The sequence below is a fragment of the Dipodomys merriami genome, unplaced genomic scaffold (assembly GCF_024711535.1).
Source record: "Dipodomys merriami isolate MVZ:Mamm:240054 unplaced genomic scaffold, mDipMer1.0.p SCAF_71, whole genome shotgun sequence".
Taxonomy (NCBI): Eukaryota; Metazoa; Chordata; class Mammalia; order Rodentia; family Heteromyidae; genus Dipodomys; species Dipodomys merriami.
In genome coordinates, this window is record NW_027206302.1 from 3,895,594 (window position 1) to 3,917,402 (window position 21,809).

Here is a 21,809-nt window from a genome sequence, read left to right on the forward strand (position 1 = left end):
CACGGACTTTCCTGCCCAGGCTGGCTTTGAACTGTGAGGCTGGTTTTGAACTGTGATCCTCAGATCTTAGCCTCCTGAGTAGCTAGGATTACAGGCTTGAGCCACTGGCACCTGGCTCCCAACCTGTATTCTTCTTAGGCAATCTCTTTCTTTCTATATTAGTGTTTTTACCATCTACCCATTAAATTTACTAGGTGAGTTCCTTTTCATTTCTTTTGTTCTGTTTGTCTTAGTCTCTAAAGTTTTATTTCCACATTATGCTTTGAGCTCTTTTGGTGTCTTACAAATATTGAATATTAACTGCCTGAAGTTGAATTCCTATTCCCTTTTCTCTACCAATTACTTCTTTTTCTCATTAGAGCTTTCTTATTTGCAACCTATTGTGCCGCCTCCCCCCCGCCCCCCATGGGTTTGAATACATGACTTTCTGTTTGCTAGACAGACCCTTTGCCTTTTGAGCCATACCTCTCCACACCTCTATCCCTCTCAACTTGCTTTTCTTTATTGATTTCCTCTTTTTTTAAATTGGCTTATAGTCACCCAAGTTAGAAAAACTTCTTGATTCACCTTTGCTTCTAACTTTCAGTCTAGTTTAAATTGCTAAGTCTTGTTGAAACTCTAAGACTTGGTTTTAGATTTTTTTTTTTGTGTGTGTGTGTGTCAATCGTGGGGTTTGAACTCTGGACCTGGGTGCTGTCTCTGAGTTCTTCAGCTTAAGGTGAGCACTCTACCACTTGAGGCACATCACCACTTCTGGTTTTCTGGTGGTTAATTGGAGATAAGTCTCACGGACTTTCTTGCTTGGGCTAGCTTTGAACCGAGATCCTCAGATCTCAGCCTCCTGAGTAGCTAGGATTACAGGTATGAGCCACCAGTGCCTGGCAATTTTAGAAATATTTTTATATGTTTATGACTATTGCCCTACTTTGAATACTCATGTGTTTTTTCTTTCAGCTTTCTTTGCCCTTAGAACTCACTGACTGACTCTCACTCGTTCAGTCCTACTCTGTCTCTGTCTGCACATGTGTTTTCCCGTCCCACCATGAATGGTTTTATCAGACATATCTCCTTGGCCTTATAACTTTTTCTTTTCTTTTCTTTTTTTTCTTAGTCCAGGGTTGAACTCAAGGTCTGGGCACTGTTACTGAGCTTCTTTTGTTCAAGGCTAGCACTCTACCACTTGAGCCACAGCGCCACGTCAGGCTTTTTCTGTTTATGTGGAACTGAGGAATCAAACCCAGGGCTTCATACATGCGAGGCAAGCACTCTGCCACTAAGCCACATTCCCAGCCTGATTTCTTTTTTCTTTTGAAAAGACTTGCCTTACTAAAACTTAGTGTAACAGGGATAGAACAAATGTGACTGGCTCTTACATATGGCTCACCTGTGAGAACAGGCATCAGCTGCACCTTCATTCTGTTTCTTGGTGAGCATAGGGCAGTTTTCCTATGCAACTTGGAAGCAAGTTGAAAACTAGGGGAAAGAATCATTTGTTACCATTTTTCCAATAACCTTATTTCCTACCTGACTCCTGACTAACATTGATAGTATAAGCTAATGTTTGGAGGTTCAGTCTCTTTCCTGCAGAGATAGATTGTTACTCTGGCTCCAGTAGAGCAAATCCATCAGACTGGACAGATCCTTTCATTCAACAAATATTTAGGACATGGGTCAGGCTTGATTCCAAGCTCTGGACAAATAGTAATGAACAAGAAAGACAGGTTGTGTTAGTGGTGGGAGCAAGATAGTAAACAAAGGAAAGGATTTTAGGTAGTGAAGTAAAGAATATTATGTAGAATAATATGATAGTGGTTGGGGTAGAGAGATATGTCTCTTAGAAGCCTGTTGGTGAATGTATCTTGTTGTTGTTGTTGGTGGTGGTGGTGGTGGGGCTGAACTCTGGGCCTGGGCGCTGTCCCTCAGCTCTTCATCTCAAAGGAACCTCTGGTTCCTTTGCAGGAAATGAACTTCAGAAAGCAAGATGGGACATTAATAATACCATTGTGGTAATCTGAAAGTAATCAGAGTAGGATGGAGATGATGGTTGGGATATTTTATGTTTTTTTTTTTTTGTCAGTTGTGGGGCCTGAACTCTGGGCCTGGGCGCTGTCCCTCAGCTCTTCAGCTCAAGGCTAGCGCTCACCACTTGAGCCACAGCTCCACTACTGGCTTTTTCTGCTTATGTGGTGCTGAGGAATTGAACCCAGGGCCTCATGCATGGAAGGCAAGCGCTCTACCACTGAGCCACCTTCCCAGCCCCATATAGTTGGGATATTTTAGAGACTCACTAGCACTTGTGGATGAATAGTAAAATGAAGACCACTGATGGCTAGGTTTTCAGCTTGAAGAACTTTGCCCCTTCTATACTTGTCCTTCCCAGTCAGTGCTAAGGGTAGAGCCCCACGTTACGCCCATGCTCTGACACTGAGCTGTGGCTCCTCATACCTGAAAAACTAGATAGTTGATGGTACCATAACCAAGATAGCAAGATAGGGGATAGGAATATGCGCAATAATGGGTGAAGGACAGAACTTTACAAGCCCCTGTCTTGGAGCTTGAACTCATGGCTTGGGCACTATCACTGAGCTTCTTTTTGCTTAAGGCTAGCACTCTGCTAGTTGAGCCACAGGTCCACTTCTGGCTTTTTAGTAGTTTATTGTCTCATGGACTTTTCCTGCCTGGGCTGGCTTCAAACTGAAACCCTCAGATCTCAGCTTCCTGAGGAGTTACAACTACAGGTGTGAGCCACTGTCACTGGCTTAAATAGTTTTGCTTACTTAAAAATTGCTAATATCGGGGGCTGGGAAAGTGGCTAGGGTTAGGCCCTGGGTTCGATTCCTCAGCATCACATAAACAGAAAAAGCTGGAAGTGGCACTGTGGCTCATGTCATAGAGCACTAGCCTTGAGCTGAAGACCTAAGCGACAGTGCCCAGGCCCAGAGTCAGGACTTATGACCACTAAAAAAAAGAAAAAAAGAAAAAAATCGCTAATAATGTAGGGTGCTAGCATCATGTGGCATCATGCTTATAATCCTAGCTACTCAGGAGGTTTAGATCTGAGGATTATGGTTTAAAGCCAGCTTAGGCAGGAAATTCAGTAACTCTTACCTCCATTGAACTTTTCAGAAAAAGCCCAGAAGTAGCACTATGGCTTAAGTGGCAGAGCGCTAGCCTTGAGCACATAGAGGCTCAAGGACAGCACCCAGGCCCTGAGTTCAAGCCTCAGGACTGACCCCCCAAAATTGCTAATGAATACTTAACACCTACAGTGTAGTCTATGTCATTTTAGATTGAAATCTTGACATTTAGTATCATTTTGGATGAGGTAATTTTTGTTGTTGTTGTTGTTGGTCGTGGGGCTTGAACTCTGGGCCTGGGCACTGTCCCTCAGCTCTTCAGCTCAAGGCTAGTGCTCTACCACTTGAGCCACAGCTTTTTGTGCTTATGTGCTAACAGGAATCAAACCAGGGCCTTATGCATGCGAGACAAACAATCTACCACAGCCACCTTCCCAGCCCCAAGGATGAGGTAATTCTTTTTGGGGGTTCTATGTGCTTTGGGATAAAGAGCAGCATACTTGCCTTCTATCAACTAAGATATGTTAGTAATACTGTAACTTCACCTTTTTAAGTTTTGGCAACTGAAATCTAAGTATCTTCTTGGTGGCAAAAGTGCTCCTGTGTAACTATTACTAAATTTTTTTTTTTTTTTTTTGGTCCCATCATGGGGCCTGAACTCAGCCTGGGTGCTGTCCCTCAGCTCTTCAGCTCAAGGCTAGCACTCTACCACTTGAGCCACAGTGCCACTTCTGACTTTTTCTGCTTATGTGGTGCTGAGGAATTGAACCCAGCGCCTCAAGCATGCAAGGCGAGTGCTCTACCACTGAGCCACCTTCCCAGCCCCCTAGATTTTTTTTTTTTAACCATATACCTTTAAGTCTTTTCCAAGTGTTCTGTTCTGTTTGGCTGATTTCCATACCATTTTCTTAAGTAGATTCTGATAATATAGCATGTTGACTGACTTGTTAGTTTTCTTTGTGCCTTTTAAAAATTCATAATAGAAGCTGGGATTGGGCTTAGTGGTAGAGTGCTTGCCTTGCATTCATGAAGCCCTGGGTTTGATTCTTCAGTACCACATATACAGAAAAAGCTGTGGCTCAAGTGGTAGAGTGCTAGCCTTGAGCAAAAGGAGCTCAAGGACAATGGCCAGGCCCTGAGTTCAAGCCCCAGGACTGGCAAAAAAATAAATAAAAATTCATAGTTTCAGTTGTAACTATTACTTATTATTTTATTCATTCATTCATTCTTTCATTCTATTTGTGCCAGTCTTGGTGCTTTAAGTGAGGGCCTGGGTGCTGTCCTTGAGCTTGAGCTTTTGTGCTCAAGGCTACCACTTGAGTCACAGCTCCATTTCTGGCTTTTTGGTGGTTAATTACAGATAATAGTCTCATGCACTTTCCTGCTGGGCTGGCTTTGAACTGTAGTCCTCAGACCTGAGCCTCTGCAGTAGCTAGGATGGATTATAGGGATGAGGTACTAGAGCCTGGCTTTACTGTTTATATTGAGCATATTTAGTTTCAGGATATTTCTGTGTGCAATGTATCTCTATATATATGTGTTGTATGCTCTGTATTTGTATATGAATATATTGTAACATGATTGATACCATGCAGTGTTTTGGCTTTTTTTTTTTTTTTTTTTGCCAATTCTGAGGCTTGAACTCTGACCTAGGTACTGTCCTTGAGCTTTTGTGTTCAAGATAAATGCTCTCCCGCTTGAGTCACAGCTCCACTTTGGGCTTCTTGATGGACTTTGCCTGAACTGGTTTTGAATTGCTATCCTCAGATCTCAGCCTCCTGAGTAGCTAGGATTACAGATATGAGCCACCAGCACTTGGCAATCTTTCCCTCCCTCACTTCCTCCCTCCCTTCCTTCTTCCATCCCTCCCTCCCTCTTCTGGTTTTTTAGTGGTTTATTGGAGATAAGAGTCTCAGATTTTCCTGTCTCGGCTGGCTTTGAACTGTGATTCTCAGATCTCAGCCTCCTGATTAGCTAGAATTACAGGCGTGAGCCACTGGTGCTCCGCAGTTCTAGACTTTTTGATGGAGTCTGTAAGATCTGTTAAGAATAAGATTGTATCATCAGCAAATAGGAATTATTTGACTTCTTTGTTTGATGCCTTTTGTTTCCTTCTCCTGTCTTATTGCTCTGGCTAGCAATTGGAGTGGAAGATTGTTTCTGATTTTAGGGAAAATGATTTTAGTTTTTCTCTATTGTCATATATAGTCTTTATAAAGTGCAGGTACATTCCTTCTACTACTGTTTTCTTGGAGCTTTTGACATAAAAGAATGCTGGATTTTGTTGAGCTTTTTGTGAATCTCCATTTGAGATGATAATGTGATTTTTGCTTTTGGTTCTGTTTATGTGATTTATTGTGTTTATTGATATATACATATATGTATATATATCTTTTTGTCGGTCGTGGGGCTTGAACTCTGGGCTTGGGCACTATCCCTGCACTCTTCAGCTCAAGGCAAGCACTGTACCGCTTGAGCCATAGCACCACTTCCGGTTTTCTAGTGGTTAATGGGAGATAAGAGTCTCACTGACTTTTCTGCCCAGGCTGGTTTTGAATCGTGATCCTCAGATCTCAGCCTCCTGAGTAGCTAGGATTACAGATGTGAGCCACTGGCAGCCAGCCTGATTTATATATTCATTGATTTACATGTCAAACCATCCTTGCATGCCTATGATGAAACCAACTTGATCCTGGTGTGATGATATTTTTGATGTGTTGTTGAATTTGGTTTCTAGGGATTTTATTGAGAATTTTTGCTCAGTTTTTTTTTTTTTTTTTTTGGGTCCGGTCGTGGGTCTGAACTCTGGGCCTGGGCGCTGTCCCTCAGCTCTTCAGCTCAAGGCTAGTGCTCTACCACTTGAGCCACAATGCCACTTCCGGCTTTTTTTTTCTGCTTATGTGGTGCTGAGGAATCAAACCAGGGCCTCATGCATGCAAGGCAAGCGCTCTACCACTGACCCACCTTCTCAGCCCCTTTTTGCCTCAGTGTTTATCAGTGAGATTGGGTTATAATTTCTTGTTAATATTAGTGTATGTATCCTAGTATACTCTTTTGGAGAAAGTTTCATGGGCTATTGAGAAGAATATGTGTTGTACAACTACTGGATGAAATCCTCTAGCTGTCTGTTGACTCCATTTGTTCTACAGTGTTACTTAATTCTGGGATTTTTTTTTGTTGTTGATTTTTCTGTTTAGATGATTTATCTATTGGTGAGAGTGCTGTATTGAAGTCTCCCACTATTATTGTGCTGGGATCTGACAGTGCTTATAAGTCCAGAAGTGTTTGTTTAACGTGAGTATAAACCTATTGTGTATACTTGTTAATCACTATAATTTCTTCTTCATGCATCATTACTTAATTAATATGAAGTGTTCTTTGTCTTTTCTGACTCATTTTAATTTGAAATCTATTTTATAATGTGTAAGTATAGACTCTTGCTTTTGGGATTCATTTGGTTAGAAGTTTTGTTTTCATTCTTTGATTCTAAACCTACATCTTTGTTGTATTTGTTGGTGACTTGTTTCTCTTAAGGAGCAAATGATTGGTTCTCCCCCCCCCCCCCCCCCCCCCCCCCGCCCCATGTGGCTTGAATTCAGGGTTTGGGCATGGTCCTTGAGCTTCTTTTGCTCAAAGCTAGCACTCTATGAGCCACAGCGCCACTTAAGGCTTTTTTGTTTATGTGGGCTGAGGAATGGAACCTAGTGCTTCAGGCATGCTAGACAGGCACTCTACCACTAAGCACATCCTGGTGTCTTTTTTGTAATACAGGTGTCTATGTCTTTATTTTTTGTGCTGGTACTAAGGCTTGAGTTGAGGGTTTGCATACTGTCCCTTAGCTTTTTTTGTTCAAGGTTAGCGCTCTACCACTTTGAGCCACAGTGCCACTTCTGGTCTTCTAGTGGTTAATTGGAGATAAGAGTCTCATAGACTTTCCTGCCCAGGCTGGCTTTGAGCCACAATCTTCGGATCTCAGCCTCCTGAGTAGCTAGGATTACAAGTGTGAGACACTGGTAACTAGCAACAGTTGTTATAATAATAATTATAATTATTTTTGTGCTGTTCTGGGGCTTGAACTCAGGGCCAGAATTTTGTCCCTGAGCTTTTTTGCTCAAGATTAGTGCTCTGTCATTAGAGCCACACCTCTACTTCCCCCGTTTTTGATGGTTAATAGGAGATGAGTCTTTTTTTTTTTTTTTTTGCCAGTCATGGTGCCTGAACTCTGGGCCTGGGCACTGTCCCTCAGCTCTTCAGCTCAAGGCTAGTGCTCTACCACTTGAGCCACAGCACCACTTCCAGCTTTTTGTGCTTATGTGGTGCTGAGAAATTGAACCCAGGGCCTCATGCATGCAAGGCAAGCATTCTACCACTGAGCCACCTTCCCAGCCCCTCCTTTTTTTTTTTTTTTGCCAGTCCTGTGGCTTGATCTCAGGGCCTGAGCTTCTTTTGCTCAAGGCTAGTACTCTACCACTTGAGACACAGCCCCACTTATGGCTTTTTCTGTTTATGTGTTACTGAGGAATTGAACCCAGGGCTTCATGAATGCTAGGTGAGCCCTCAAATACTGAACCACATTCCTAGCTCCCTCTCCTGTCTCCCTTCTTATTCAGATCTTCATTGAGTTTTCTTTCTTTTGGGTCCCGTCATGGGGCCTGAACTCTGGGCCTGGGCGCTGTCCCTCAGCTCTTCAGCTGAAGGCTAGCACTCTTACCACTTGAGCCACAGTGCCACTTCCGGCTTTTTTTTCTGTTTGCTTATGTGGTGCTGAGGAATCAAACCCAGGGCCTCATGCATGCAAGGCAAGCGATCTACCACTGAGCCACCTTCCCAGCTCCTCATTGAGTTTTCTTTTTTGTTTTTTTTTTTTTTTTGAGTTGTGTCATGGGGTCTGAACTCTGGGCCTGGGCGCTGTCCCTCAGCTCCTCAGCTCAAGGCTAGCGCTCTACCACTTGAGCCACAGCGCCACGTCCGGCTTTTTTCTTTTTGCTTATGTGGTGCTGGGGAATCGAACCCAGGGCCTCATGCATGCAAGCCAAGAGCTCTACCACTGAGCCACCTTCCCAGCCCTCATTGAGTTTTCTTATGCCATCTTGGTACACATATACAACATAGTTTGATAATTTTTTCTTACTGTCATCCGTCTCTTTTTCTCTCCCTTTTCTCTCTAATTCCCTCTTTACCACAATTACAAACGTGTTCTATACATAGATGATCCTATATATATTTATGATGTATTTATCTTCTGGATCTAGCTTTACATATATGAGGAAAAGTGATCCCTGTTTTTCTGAACTTTGCTTATTTTGCTTAAAATGATGACTTGCAGTTTCATCTAGTTGCAAATGATATAATTTAGTTAATCTTTTTTGGAAGAATAATACTCCATGTGTGTATATACCACATTTTCTTTTTTTTTTTTTCCTTTCTCTTTTTTGGAGTGTGCTGGGGTTTGAACTCAGGGGCTTGTGCTTGCTTGCTTGACTTGTCTCTTAGTTTGTGCTCTGGCACTCTTCCAATAAGGCCTTTAAAAGTATACATTTTATTTTTTGTTATTATAAAGGTGATGTAGAGAGTCGTTGTAATTTCATAAGTCAGGTAATGAGTACATTTCTTTTTGGAACGGTGTCCCCTTTTGTCTCCCAGTTTTCCCTCCCATTCCCACTTACAAGTTGTATAGTTCATTTCCAACATAGTATATAGTCAGTACCACTGCTGCATTTGTTCACCCTTTGTCCCTCTGTTTCTGTGACCCCCTTTCCTCCTAAAGACAGATAAATGAACAAATAAGGCAAAATAAAACAAAAACAACAAACCTCTTATTTCCATTTCCTGAAGTTTATCTTGGTAAATATGTGATCAGAGGCACAGAGGCATTGCACCTTTGTGTTCTTCCCTTAAGAGTATTCTTCTTTCTGTGAATGTGTAGTCTTGTATAATTTATCATGTCCTTTTGTATTTTAGATCTAGCTTCCATATATGAGAGAAAATATGTACCATTTGTCTCTGTGCTTGATTTGTTCTAGGTCCATCCAGCTCCCTGCAAATGATACAATTATATTCTTTCTGATGGCTGTGTAAAATTCCACTGTGTATGGGTACCACATTTGTTTGGATCCACTTATGTATTGTAGGGCATCTGGACCATTTCCATAACTTGGCTGTTGTGAATAGTGCAGCAGTGAACATGGATGTGCAAGTGTCTTTACAGTACACTGGCTCATGTTGTTCTGGGTAGAAGCCCAGTAGGGGTATGGGTGGGTTGTAAGGAAGATCTATGTTTAGTTTTTTGAGGAACCTCCAGATTACTGTCCAGAATGCCAACTAGGCTTTTTGTTGCTTATTTTACAGATAGTTTTGTAGACTTTGCTGCACAGGCCATTTTTGAACTACAGTTCTCTGGATCTCAGCCTTATGAGTAGCTAGGATTAATGGTGTGAGCAATTGGCATTCATCTTCTACCACATTTTCATAATCTATGGGTTGCGAATAATGCTGCAAAACATGCAGTGCATACAGGTGTTTCTATTTTATCCTGACTTATGTTCCCTTGGATACATGCTCATGAGTAGATGGCTAGATCATATCAAAATTCATTTTTAGGCTTTTTTTTGGTCCGGTCATGGGGCCTGAACTCTGGGCCTGGGTGCTGTCCCTCAGCTCTTCAGCTTAAGGCTAGTGTTTTACCTCTTGGGCCACAGCGCCACTTCTGGCTTTTTTCTTTTTGCTTATGTGGTACTGAGGAATCGAACCCAGGGCCTCATGCATGCAAGGCAAGCGCTCTACCACTGAGCCACCTTCCCAGCCCTCATTTTTAGGATTTTGTTTGGAACCTCCACACTACCTTCCATAATGGTTGCAAACATTTACATTTCCTTCAGTGGTTTATAAGGATTCCTTTTTCTTTGTTACCTCACCAGCATTTGTTATTTGTGTTCTTAATGATGGGCATTCTTACTGAAGTGAGATTTCTTTTTGTTTGTGCATTTCTTCCTCTATTTGTTGGTCCATGTACATCTTTTGAGAATTGTCTGGAATGATTAGAAGATGATTTATTGAGAGATTTTGGAGTTCCTATATATTCTTTCATCATTCTCTTTGTTAGATGTGTAACTACTGGAGAGTCTCCCATTAAAAGACTCTATTAAAAGATCTTTGATCCAGTTTCACTTGGTATTAGTACATATAAATGGGTATCTAGTTTCAGTCTTTTACATGTAGATGGCTAGTTTTCTGAGCACCATTTGTTGAAGACACTAGATTGTCTGTTCTCCAATATAAGTTTTGAAGTACTTTATTCAAAAGTCAGGTGGCTCTACATGATTCATTTCTCAATGTTATGTTCCATTGCTTTGTTCTTTGTGTCTATGCTTTTCTGTGTCTGTATAATGTTGTTTCTTTCTGTAGTATTGTTTGAAACACGGTTAGAGGTTGGCATTGCTTTTTTTTTTTTTTTTTTTTGTCGGCCCTGGGCTTGAACTCTGGGCCTGGGTACTGTCTCTCAGCTAAAGGCAAGCACTCTACCACTTGAGCCACAGCACCACTTAAGGTTTTCTAGTGGTTTATTGAAGATGAGAGTCTCATGGATTTTCCTGCCTGGGCTGGCTTTGAACCGTGATCCTTAGATCTTAGCCTCCTGAGTAGCTAGGATTACAGGTGTGAGCCACTGGCACCCAGATATACATTTTTTAAATCTTCTTGTTTTAGAATTTAAATTTTTAAATTTCACCAGAATGTATTCCCCTGTTCCCATTACTTCTTTGGTATTGAGTGGGCTCATTCAATCTAAAATATTCATATTTTTATTTTTAGAGAATTTGTTTTTCTATTTCATTTTCTCCCCTCCCCCGTCTTTTTTTGGTGCAGGTTATTGGGCTTAAACTCAAGGCCTTGTGCTCTTGTTTAGCATTTTTCTGCTCAAGGTTGGTATTCTACTATTGAGCCACATCTTCATATCTAGCTTTTGATAGTTAATGGAGATAAGAATCTCCCAGATTTGTCTGCTTTCTTTGCCTTGCTTCCAACTGGCATCTTCAGATTTTCATCCTCCTGAGTAGTTAGGAGTGAGCCACCAGTACCTGCCATTGTTTTCTTCTTTTAAGGTACTTTTGAGGTTGCTATTACACCTTTTGTTTCATTCTTTTATGTCACATAAATTATCTTTTTATCTTTTTGCTTAGTTTTCACATTGGTCAAGAATTTTGTCATTATCCTAGTTAATACTTTTGTTTTCAAATACTTTCTCATATCCCCCTTTCATGGCCACATGTACTTTCTTTTCATCTGTACCTGTCACATTTCTCAGATATGTTTAAATACTTTCCTTGAAATTTCTTTTCTGTAAATTACCTGTTTATTTCTGGGATGGTTTGTTGTTTGTTCATCTTAAACTTTCTCTTTCATAACATTGGTTTATTTCAGAAACCTGGGATTTGGGATTTAGTGTTAATATTTGTATCAGATACTGTTGATCACTAAAAGTCACTTTTGTTTCCTCTGAAGATCAGTAGATAACTAATTTTTCCCTTAAAACTTTCTCTCTTGCTTAGAGAGACTGACTGTGTCATAGTCATAGTAAGCAGTGTCTGGATCAAGAAGCCGTAGTTCTGTGTTTTTGTGTCATTAGTGTGTAGTAGGCATGGAAGCAAGAGGCTAGAATATTTAGACATGTATTCTGAGGTTTGTAAGGGTAGATAGAGTTCTTTGATAGAGTTGCCTGTGCTTTACTGTATATCTCCATTCTTGGTTCTGTTTCTCTGTTAGGCCCTAACTTAGTAGGAACCTTCCCTGTAATACAGCTTTAAAGAAGGGCAAATTACTCGCAGTAGCCTAAGCTATCACTGTCAAATGTTCTGCTAATTTTGATGAAAAACTTTACATAGTAGTTTTTCATTAATGTTGTTAGTCACTGGTTAAGCATTGGCTGTATTTTATTTTTACAAATGTTTGTGGTCACCCTTTTGTCATGTAAGAATGACAAAAAAGGATGAAATTTATCTCATAGATGTATTTGTTGGAAGGCTTTGATCTGTGTAGTTTTTACTTATCTAAAGTTTGTATTTTATTCTGTTTGGAAGTATTTTTGTTGATCTTGTACATGTGCATAATTTGACTTGAAAATTATAGCTCCTTGGGGAACAGGGTGGGACACCAAAAATTAAGATTAAGAATTTGAGAGTGACATTACTTTTCTCTTTCTTTTTTTTGCCTTTTCAGTTTGAAAAGAAAAATGGTGCAGGTTTTGATGAAATTGTAGAGAACTGTAAGTACTATTTGAGAAAAAAAAAATCATGTCTTTAGGTAGATGTAATTCTGGATAAAGCATGTAATTGTTAGACTGCTTAGTTAGGGCTGACTTACATGATAATTAGTTCAGTTTGATAGTTTAGATCTCATTATTTGTATTAGTACTAATAGGTTCATTTGAATTGTGAATCTTAGTATTTTTCAGTAAATGTTTTCTTCTCAGCTATTAGTGTATTAAATACAGTAAAACTTTGTGATAGTATTAATCATATAGAAAGTTATGTTTATCATTTCCAAAGGTTTCTGCTTCATTTACCGTCTCTTTTCTCCTTGGAGTCTATGTTATAGCAGTTAAAAAGTAACTTTTGTTTCTATGATTATAAAAGTAATACATTTAATTTACAGTATAGAAATGAATAAAGTAGAAAGTTAAAGTCTTTGCTATTATCCTTCTTCAGAAATAACCAGTTATAACAACAGATTAATATATATCTTTCCAGACTTTTTTTCTATGAGTATACAGAGTTGTATGGTATATGGGATTTACATGTCTGTGGATGAATCATGTGAATATTATTACTGCATAGATATCTTTCTGTGCCAATGAATATTGACCTATTATATTCTTTTTAATGGTCATTGAGTTATTTTATAGTACGATTGTAATTTAACCAGCCTCTTATATGCAAGGGTAAACTATTTACAGATTTTTATTACTATAAACAACACTAAATGTTTATATCTTTTTATGCTTGTTGAAATATTTGTGGAGAGTTAAGTTCAACGAATAACACTGATAAATTATTAAAGCTTTTTTTTTTTTTTTTTGGTTGTGGGGCTTGAACTCTGGGCCTGGGCGCTGTCTCTCAGCTCTTCAGCTCAAGGCGAGTGCTCTACTGCTTGAGCCACAGCGTCACTTCTGGTTTTCTAATGGTTTATTGGATATGAGTCACATGGACTTTTCTGCCCGGGCTGGCTTTGAAATCATCAGATCTCAGCCTCCTGAATAGTTAGGATTACAGGCGTGAGCCACTGGTGCCCAGTCTTAAAGGAGGTTTATGTGCTTGGTTAAAAAGGGTACAGTTTGTCAGCTGAATTTAAGGGAAAATCAATCCCTACCCTTCCCCTTTCCCTCTTCTTTCCATCTCTGTCTCTGTCTCCCTCTGCCCCTCTCTCTGCCTTCCCCACCAATAAGATCTGTGAATACCTCCTTTTTTTTGGAATTAGGTTGGTAATATTTTTGAATGCTAACAAGTTTTTTAGACTACATTCTAACCTGTTACTTGATGTATTGAAAAATGTTCAGTGGATTTAGTTATTCAGTGCCCTTTCAGTAGAAGGCTACAAAATAAGAGTCTAGCTAGCTTATCCAAAAGAAACACTTTAACAGAAATTAGGGTAGAGATGAAAAACCTTACTTCTTTCATATACTCAGCAAAAGCTTGTGGATGGACCTGTTTCCTACTGTGCTTACAGAAAACAGTTCTAGTTGGGCACTGGTGGTTTATGTCTGTAATCCTGACTACTTAGTAGGCTGAGATCTGAGGGTCAAGGTTCAAAGCCAAGCTGGCGCTGGTAGCTCATGCCTGTAATTCTAGCCACTCAGGAGGCTGAGATCTGAGGATCATGGTTCAAAGCCAGCCTGGCCAGGAAAGTGTGAGACTCTTATCTCCAATTAACTACCGGATAACCAGATGTGGTGCTGTGGCTCCAAAAGGTAGAACACTAACCTTCAGCTCAAGGACAGTGCTCAGGCCCAGAGTTCAAGCCCCATGACTGACCCCCCCCAAAAAAAAAAAAAGCTTCAAAGCCAGCCCAGCTAGGAAAGACCGTGAGACTCTTAATCTTCAATAAACTACTAAAAAAGCTGCAAATGTCACTGTGGCTCAAGTGGTAGAACACTAGCTTGAGCAAAAGAAGCTCAGGGACAGCACCCAGAAAAAAAGCAGTTCTGTTCCAGTGGTTTTCAGTTTTTCTGAGTACTATTTTTAAATTTCAAGTTCTTAGGAGAAAAGTTTCAAGTAACTTGATGATCTATGTACTGGAATATATCCTTCTGCCATTGCTTCTTGTTTTCATGAAATAATTTTTGAGTACTTACTCTGTACATACCTTTGCTCAAGTTTCTATTTCTTCTTTTTCTTTTTTATGGTTGGTTGTGGGGCCTGATCTCTGGGCCTGGGCGCTGTCTCTCAGCTCCTCAGCTCAAGGCTATTACTCTACCACTTTGAGCCACAGTGCCACTTCCGGCTTTTAGTGCATATGTGGTGCTGAGGAATCGAACCCGGGGTCTCATCCATGCAAGGCAAGCACTCTACCACTGAGCCACCTTCCCAGCCCCTCAAATCTGAATATTAGTAATAAAAAATGAACTAAATGACTTCTTACAAAGTTTTTAGTCTGACACTTTAAGTTGACTTGGTCCTTTTATCTTATTTTTTGCTTTTGTAGAAACAATTTTAAAAAGCAATCAGGAATCTGAAGGCTTTAAGTTATTGTAGTTGTGCTCTGTTCCTAATATTGGGTTCTTTCTTTCTTTCTTTCTTTCTTTCTTTCTTTCTTTCTTTCTTTCTTTCTTTCTTTCTTTCTTTCTTTCTTTCTTTCTCTTTTCCTTTTTCTTTTTCTTTTTTCTTTCTTTTTTGTTGGTCGTGGAGCTTGAACTCTGGGCCCGGGCACTGTTCTGAGCTCAAGGCTAGCGCTCTACCACTTGAGCCATAGCACCCACTTCCAGCTTTTTCTGTGTATGTGGTGCTCAGCTTTTTTCTGTGTATGGGGTGCTGAGGAATCGAACCCAGGGCCTCATGCATGCAAGGCAAGCACTCTACCACTGAGCCACCTTCCCAGCCCCGGGATTTATATTTCTGATACACTGTGGGGTTTTGCTCTACTCTCTCAACTGCTATTAAGCTGGAAAAAGAAGCTCAGTGGTAAACTGCTTTCTTAGCAAGTGGGAGGCCCTGGGCTTGATTCCTACCACCACAGGACAAAGAGAAGGAAAAAAAATGCTGGAGGTTAATAAAGGTTTTTATATCAAATGTTGTATGCAAATAGTCTGATAAAGATTACCCTTTACTTCTCCTTTTCTTATATCTTAAAACATGAAAGGAATATTGAAAGCTTTGGAGGTAAAGAAGTGACTAGTTTGGCCATTTTCCAGGGAAGGATTTCAGTATCTATCCAGGAATGATAAGGCAGACTACTGTGTACCTAATGTTTACAATGTCTTGGTGGTTATTCAGGGCCTTTGATTTTGTCTTAGAATTCATGTCCAGGAAAAAAAAATGGTTACATTTCTCTTCAGTATTTCAAACTGACCATTGTAGTGATAGACTTAGGAAGTATCCAGAAGCATACCATGGTAAGGGCTGTAGTTACAACTTAGATCCTTGCACTTGTTAGGCAGATACTCTTATCACTTGAGTCACACTCCCATCCCTTTTTGCTTTAGTTATTTTTGGGATTGGGTTTCCTATTTATGCCCCTGCTGGCTTGGACTGTGATTCTTCTTTTTTTTACGTCTGGCATAGCTGTGATGATAGCTACACAGAGCAGTTGCATCAGGCAGGGGTTTGCTAATATTGATCTTGAATTATGATCCTTTGCCTCCCTAGTAGCTAGGATTACAAGTGTGAGGCATCATACCCAATTTAAAGACAGCTTTTTTCATAGGTGGAGGGATGAGTATAGCCTAACCTCAGCCTTCTGAACTTTTTCATTCTCCCTTTTAGTCTACATTGACCTTTTTTGGAGATAGCATTAGCTAATAAAAATGGTATATCTTATGTTTGATGAACTCATGAGAATAACAAAATGCTGTTATAAATAAAAATAAATTTACAATGACTATTGTGTGAAAATACAATTATGCAACCTTTTTTAAAAAATATATTTTGTTACGGGTCCTGAGGCTTGGACTTAGGTCCTGGGCATTCTTCTTGAGCTGCTTTGCTCAAGGGGATAGCACTCTTAACACTTAAGCCACATCTCCACTTCTGGCTTTTTTAGTGCTTAATTGGAAATAGGAGTCTCACTGGATTTTCCTGCCCTGGCTGGCTTTGAACCACAATCCTCAGATCTCAAGTCTCCTGAATAGCTAGGATTATAGTCATGAGACACTGGCGGCTGGCTACAAAGATACTTTAACAGTACTTGTTTTCTGGATTATATAAAGTATGAAATTAAAAATTAGATTGATGATTTGAAGACGAACCTGTTTATTTGAATAGGCTTTTTTTTTTTTTCTTTTGGTCCGATCGTGGGGTCTGAACTCCGGGCCTGGGCACTGTCCCTCAGCTCTTCAGCTCAAGGCTAGCGCTCTACCACTTGAGCCACAGCGCCACTTCTGGCTTTTTTCATTTTGCTTATGTGGTGCTGAGGAATTGAACCCTGGGCCTCATGCATGCAAGGCAAGCGCTCTACCACTGAGCCACCTTCCCAGCCCCAATGCAACGTACAGTAGGCGCTGTATTGCTCACCAGCAGTGCACCAAAAAAAAAGGATAGGTCTTATTCCACAAAGTTTATGATTCTGTATTGTACATGCTCTAATGTGTTTCAGTTTGAACAGGACAGTGAAGGTTTTTAGGTACATGCTGAGTATTTGTGAGTATAAGCATCATTAATCTTGCTCATTGCTTCTGTAGTGCTACAATTTTCAAAAAACTGAAGTCTGTTGTCTTGTTAAAAAATGAAGAACAGGGGCTGGAAATGTGGCTTAGAGGTAGAGTGCTTGCCTAGCATGCATGGAGCTCTGGGTTTGATTCCTCAGTACCATATAAACAGAAAAGCCAGAAATGGCACTGTGGCTCAAGTGGTAGAGTGTTAGACTTGAGCAAAAGAAGCTCAGGGACAGTGCCCAGGCCCTGAGTAAAAAAAAAACCCAAAAAATAAAAAACAAAAAAATAAAAATGAAGGAACAAATGGTTGGTTTCTAGAGTTTTTTGTTTTTTGTTTTTTTTTGGTATTTGGGTCTGAAATTACATATATATTTTTTCTGTAGTGAGGCTTAAACTTTGGGCTTTGAACTTGCTCAGTTTGCTTGCTCATGGCTAGCACCCTATCACTTGAGCTACTGCAGTCCTTTGTTGGTTAACTGGAAATGGAGTCTCTTAGACTTTCTGCTTAGGCTGTGTTGTTGACAGCTGCAATTTGAAAGAAGACTGAGATGTATTCTAGGTATAACCTAATTTTTATGAAAAGTTGTTCTATGGATATTAGCCTTTTCAGTTTAGGATTATAAATAGGAATTAGTGTTCTTTTTATCGCAGTTAATGTTCATTGATGGGAATCAGAATTTTAGAGTAGTTCTAGAAGAGTATCTTTTTTTTTTTAAGACACAGAATTTGATATGATTACCAAGAAGAGTCAGTTATGTTTGTTCCCAAATTTGTTTGTTCTAGTAGTGTTTGTCATTGTGAGTATGTAATTTTAATTTTGCCCTCTTAAACTAGTGGAGTCTTTCTTTGAAAAGTAAGCTGTTGTGTGAAAATTGGAATGGTTCAGAAAGAGTAGGTAAGCCAACGTGCTTATATGTGTCTAACTTTTATTCTACTTTAAAGAAACCACTTTCATTTGTGAAAATGGCTTCAACATTTATGATCTATTCAAGAAAGAAATGAAATTAGCATAGCCATTAGTTTTGACCAATCATCACATGATTGACAGATGTACTTCTGTGAAACTCAAGTAAAAACAAATGTTTAAAGCATGTTTAGATGTTTAATGGTTTCTAGCTTCATTTGAGTATTGATTAACAAACTACATTTGTGGTTCTATCATTTAAAGTAGCTTTTATTATTTAGGAAGTTGTATTATATAGAATAGCAATAAGAAATTATCGTAAATATTTCTGTGACAAAATACGCTTTTATTTAAAATGTGCAATTTCACTTCATTTTGTGTATATCATTTGTTTTTAGATTCTAAGGAGTTTGCTTGTACTTTTATTTCTCTGTTCCTTTATATAACAGGGAAAAGTAACAACTGCAGGAAATTTTTATAGACCCATGATCTCTAAAGTTAAAATCACAATTGATACTACTTTATTTCTGAGAAATCATAGTTTGATAACAAGAGTGTAAAGAAGAAATTAAATAACATGTTACAAATAAAAAGAATAGCTCTTTCACAGTGTTCATTTATGTGGTAGTTGGATTCTTAATTGATGGTTTTACCTTAAAATGAAGTGATTCTTAGATGTAATTTAGAAATGTTAGTATGCCAGTAGAGTAAGAGCCAAGCATAAAAAACTGGAGTAAAAGTCAATTTTATTTGGCATAGTGAAATTTGCTGTTATTACCAAACATTGTACTTAAATTATTAAAGAATCCTTTTACAAAATCTTAACCATCTAAGCTTAGCTCACACCTGTAATCTCAGCTGTTTACGAAGCTGAGATCTGAGGATCAATAATTGAAGCTATCCTGGGCTGACAAATCCATGAGACAAATGAGAAATAAAAATACTGTTCTTACCAAAAAAAAAAAAAATCCCAAAAAACAAAACAAACAAAACACAAAGTGAAAATGCCTGTATTGACTTTGGATTTTAGTTTCTGTGTATTTTCTTTATTTTTTTTGCTAGTCATGGGGCTTGAACTCAGGCCTAGGCACTATCCCTGAGCTGCTTTTGCTCAAGGCTAGCACTCTACTACTTGAGCCACAGTGCCACATCTAGTCTTTTCTGTTTATGTGGTACTGAGGAATTGAATCTAGGGCTTCATGTGTGCTAGGCAAGTACTCTACCACTGAGCTACATTGCCAGTCCCTATTTTCTTTAATTTTGATAATTTCTTGAAGAATTATCTGTACTTATGGTTTCAAAGCTAACTCTTCTCAACTTCTTTTTTTTTTTTTTTGGTGGTCGTGGGGCTTGAACTCTGGGCCTGGGTGCTGTCCCTCAGCTCTTCAGTTCAAGGCGAGCGCTCTACCACTTGAGCTACAGCGCCACTTCCGGTTTTCTGGTGGTTTATTGGAGATAGGAGTCTCACGGTCTCTCCTGCCCGGGCTGGCTTTGAACCGCGATCCTCAGATCTCAGCCTCCTGAGTAGCTAGGATTACAGGCGTGAGACACCGGCGCCCTGCTTCTTCTCAACTTCTATTGCGATTACTCCACTGGTTTGTACCCTCATTTTCCAATGGTAAATAGCTCTTTGTCAAATTAGAAGTATGTTAGTATTCATTATCATTAGTCACTCCTTTTTCTCTCTTCTTTTTTTTTGGTTGTGGGCTTGAACTCTGGGCCTGGGCTCAGCTCTTCAGCTCAGCTCTTCAGTCCCTCAGCTCCTCAGCTCTAGGTGAGCATTCTATCACTTGAGCCATAGTGCCACTTCCCGTTTACTGGTGGTTAATTAGAGATAAGATTCTCAAGGATTTTTCTGCCCAGGCTGGCTTTGAACTAACTGCAATCATCAGATCTCAGTCTTCTGAGTAGCAAGGATCACAGGTGTGAGCCCTCAGAGCCCAGCTTAAAAGGAAAAAAAACCCCAAAACATATATTATTTTGTTTTGTTTCGTTTTTTTCAGAGTTGGGGACTGAACTCAGGGTCTTGCACTTACCAGGCACGTGTTCCTGAATTGAGCTACCCAACCCCTCTTTATTCTTCATTCTCTATTTGTAGTAAATAAACTTAATATGTAATCTTATCTAGTCTTTATGATTTTTGTTTTGGTCTTTTTTGGACATGGGGCTTGAACTCTGGGCTTGGATGCTGTCCCTGAGTTCTTCAACTCAAGGCTACCACTCTACTGCTTGAGCTACAGTGCACTTCGGTTTTCTGGTGGTTAATTGGAGATAAGAGTCTCGTGAACTTTCCTGCCAGGGCTGGCTTTGAACCGCTATCCTCAGAACTCAGCTGAGTAGCTAGGATTATAGATAGGATTATAGATGTGAGCCACTGGTGCCCGTGTCTTCATGAGTATTAGGTATCAGCTCTTCATTGATAAACCTAAATTTCTTTAACAGTATCATCTTCACCTATAGACTAATATATCCAACTGTCTTCTGAGATCTTGATTCAGAAATTTAATGGTGATACCAAAATGAAAGGTCTAAAAACAAAGTGTGTGTTCTACTCTTTACAATTTGGTTTTCCTTTAACTTTCCTGTCTCATGAAATGGCATATTATTGTGTATTCCTTGATTCCTTTTGTACCTAGCACTTCAGCGTATTGGAAAATGACATGCAAATCTAACCATTTCTCATACTTAGTTTTTACTGCTCTATCCTACTCTACTAGTTTTTTTTTCTTGGATTATAACAAATGGATTTCTAACTGGGCTTTCTGGTTCTATTCTTTGCCTTAAATGCAACACATTTATAGTATACAGAAATTTTATGGAAAATACATGATCCTTGTAAGGCATAAATCACATTAATCCATACCCAGGATCTTTTAATTACTTCCTTTCATATTTAAATGCATAAAAATTGTCTATTGCTTTCAAATACTTGATAGATCAATTTTTTTCTTTCTGCCTTTTTTTCCTCCCTGGTGGTTGTGGGGCTTGAACTTAAGGCCCAGGTCCTGTCCCTAAGCTTTTTCACTTAAGGCTAATGCTCTACCACTTTGAGCCACAGCGCCACTTCCAGTTTTCTGGTGGTTAATTGGAGATAAGAGTCTCATGGACTTTCCTGCCAGGGCTAGCTTTGAACTGAGATCCTCAGATCTCAGCCTCCTGAGTGGCTAGGATTACAGGCGTGAGCCACTGGTGCACTACTTGAAGCCTATATATATATATTTTTTTTGGTCGGTCGTGGGGCTTGAACTCTGGGCCTGGGTGCTGTCCCACGGCTCTTCTTCTCAAGCTTAGTGCTCTACCACTTGAACTACAGTGCCATTTCTGGTTTTCTAGTGGTTTATTGGAGATAAGAGTTCCATGGACTTTCCTGCCCTGGCTGGCTTTGAACCGCCGTCCTCAGATCTCAGCCTCCTGAGTAGCTAGGATTACAGGCGTGAGCCTCCGGCGCCTGGCTGAAGCATATAATTTTTAATAATTTTTCATGTACCCTGGGGACATTCACAAGAGAATGAAGTCTGAGTAATCAAAGCAGAGCATCGTGTAATGCACACCTATAATTTAGGATTGCCATTGAGGTCATCACTGTGACACCTCATCTGAAGCAGATTGAAAGCAACACTGTTGTAGGGGTGGAAGGAGTTTCAGCTCAAGTAATATAGCACTTGCCTAGTAAGTGTATGACCTGAATTCAACTTGCAGTACCATAAAGAAGGGAAGTTTGACAAGAGGGGAGGGGGGATAGAGAGGGAGGAAGCCAAACCAAAGTGCTTTTATAATAACTGTGAACATGGAACAATGTATTTGTGAAGGAATGTCAGATTAAATGTTTTTTTGGACAATGGTAGTGAGTTCCAGAAATATCAGTCGGAGATACATAGGAAGAGTGTAATGGTAGTGGAACATTCAGGGTTAGTCCAGAGAGTTTACTTCAGTGGTTTGTGGAGCCCCATTTTCTAGTCCTGATGAGTCT

At 39.8% G+C, this 21,809-nt stretch overlaps 1 protein-coding gene across 9 annotated transcripts in view; it reads left to right on the forward strand.

The window, feature by feature from the left end:
- The window catches only part of Zmym4 (zinc finger MYM-type containing 4), a 106,113-nt gene that overhangs the window by 11,956 nt on the left and 72,348 nt on the right, over positions 1–21,809 (forward strand). For 5 of the 9 annotated variants that reach the window (XM_070008871.1, XM_070008870.1, XM_070008878.1 and 2 more), the window contains one exon: positions 12,291–12,336. The exons of 1 other annotated variant lie outside the window; for it this stretch is intronic. In XM_070008871.1, the coding sequence (XP_069864972.1) occupies positions 12,291–12,336 (46 nt within the window). Of the gene's footprint in view, positions 1–6,274; positions 6,372–12,290; positions 12,337–21,809 lie in introns of those variants that run through there. 3 more of the 9 variants (XM_070008875.1, XM_070008874.1, XM_070008877.1) reach the window with 1 other exon arrangement.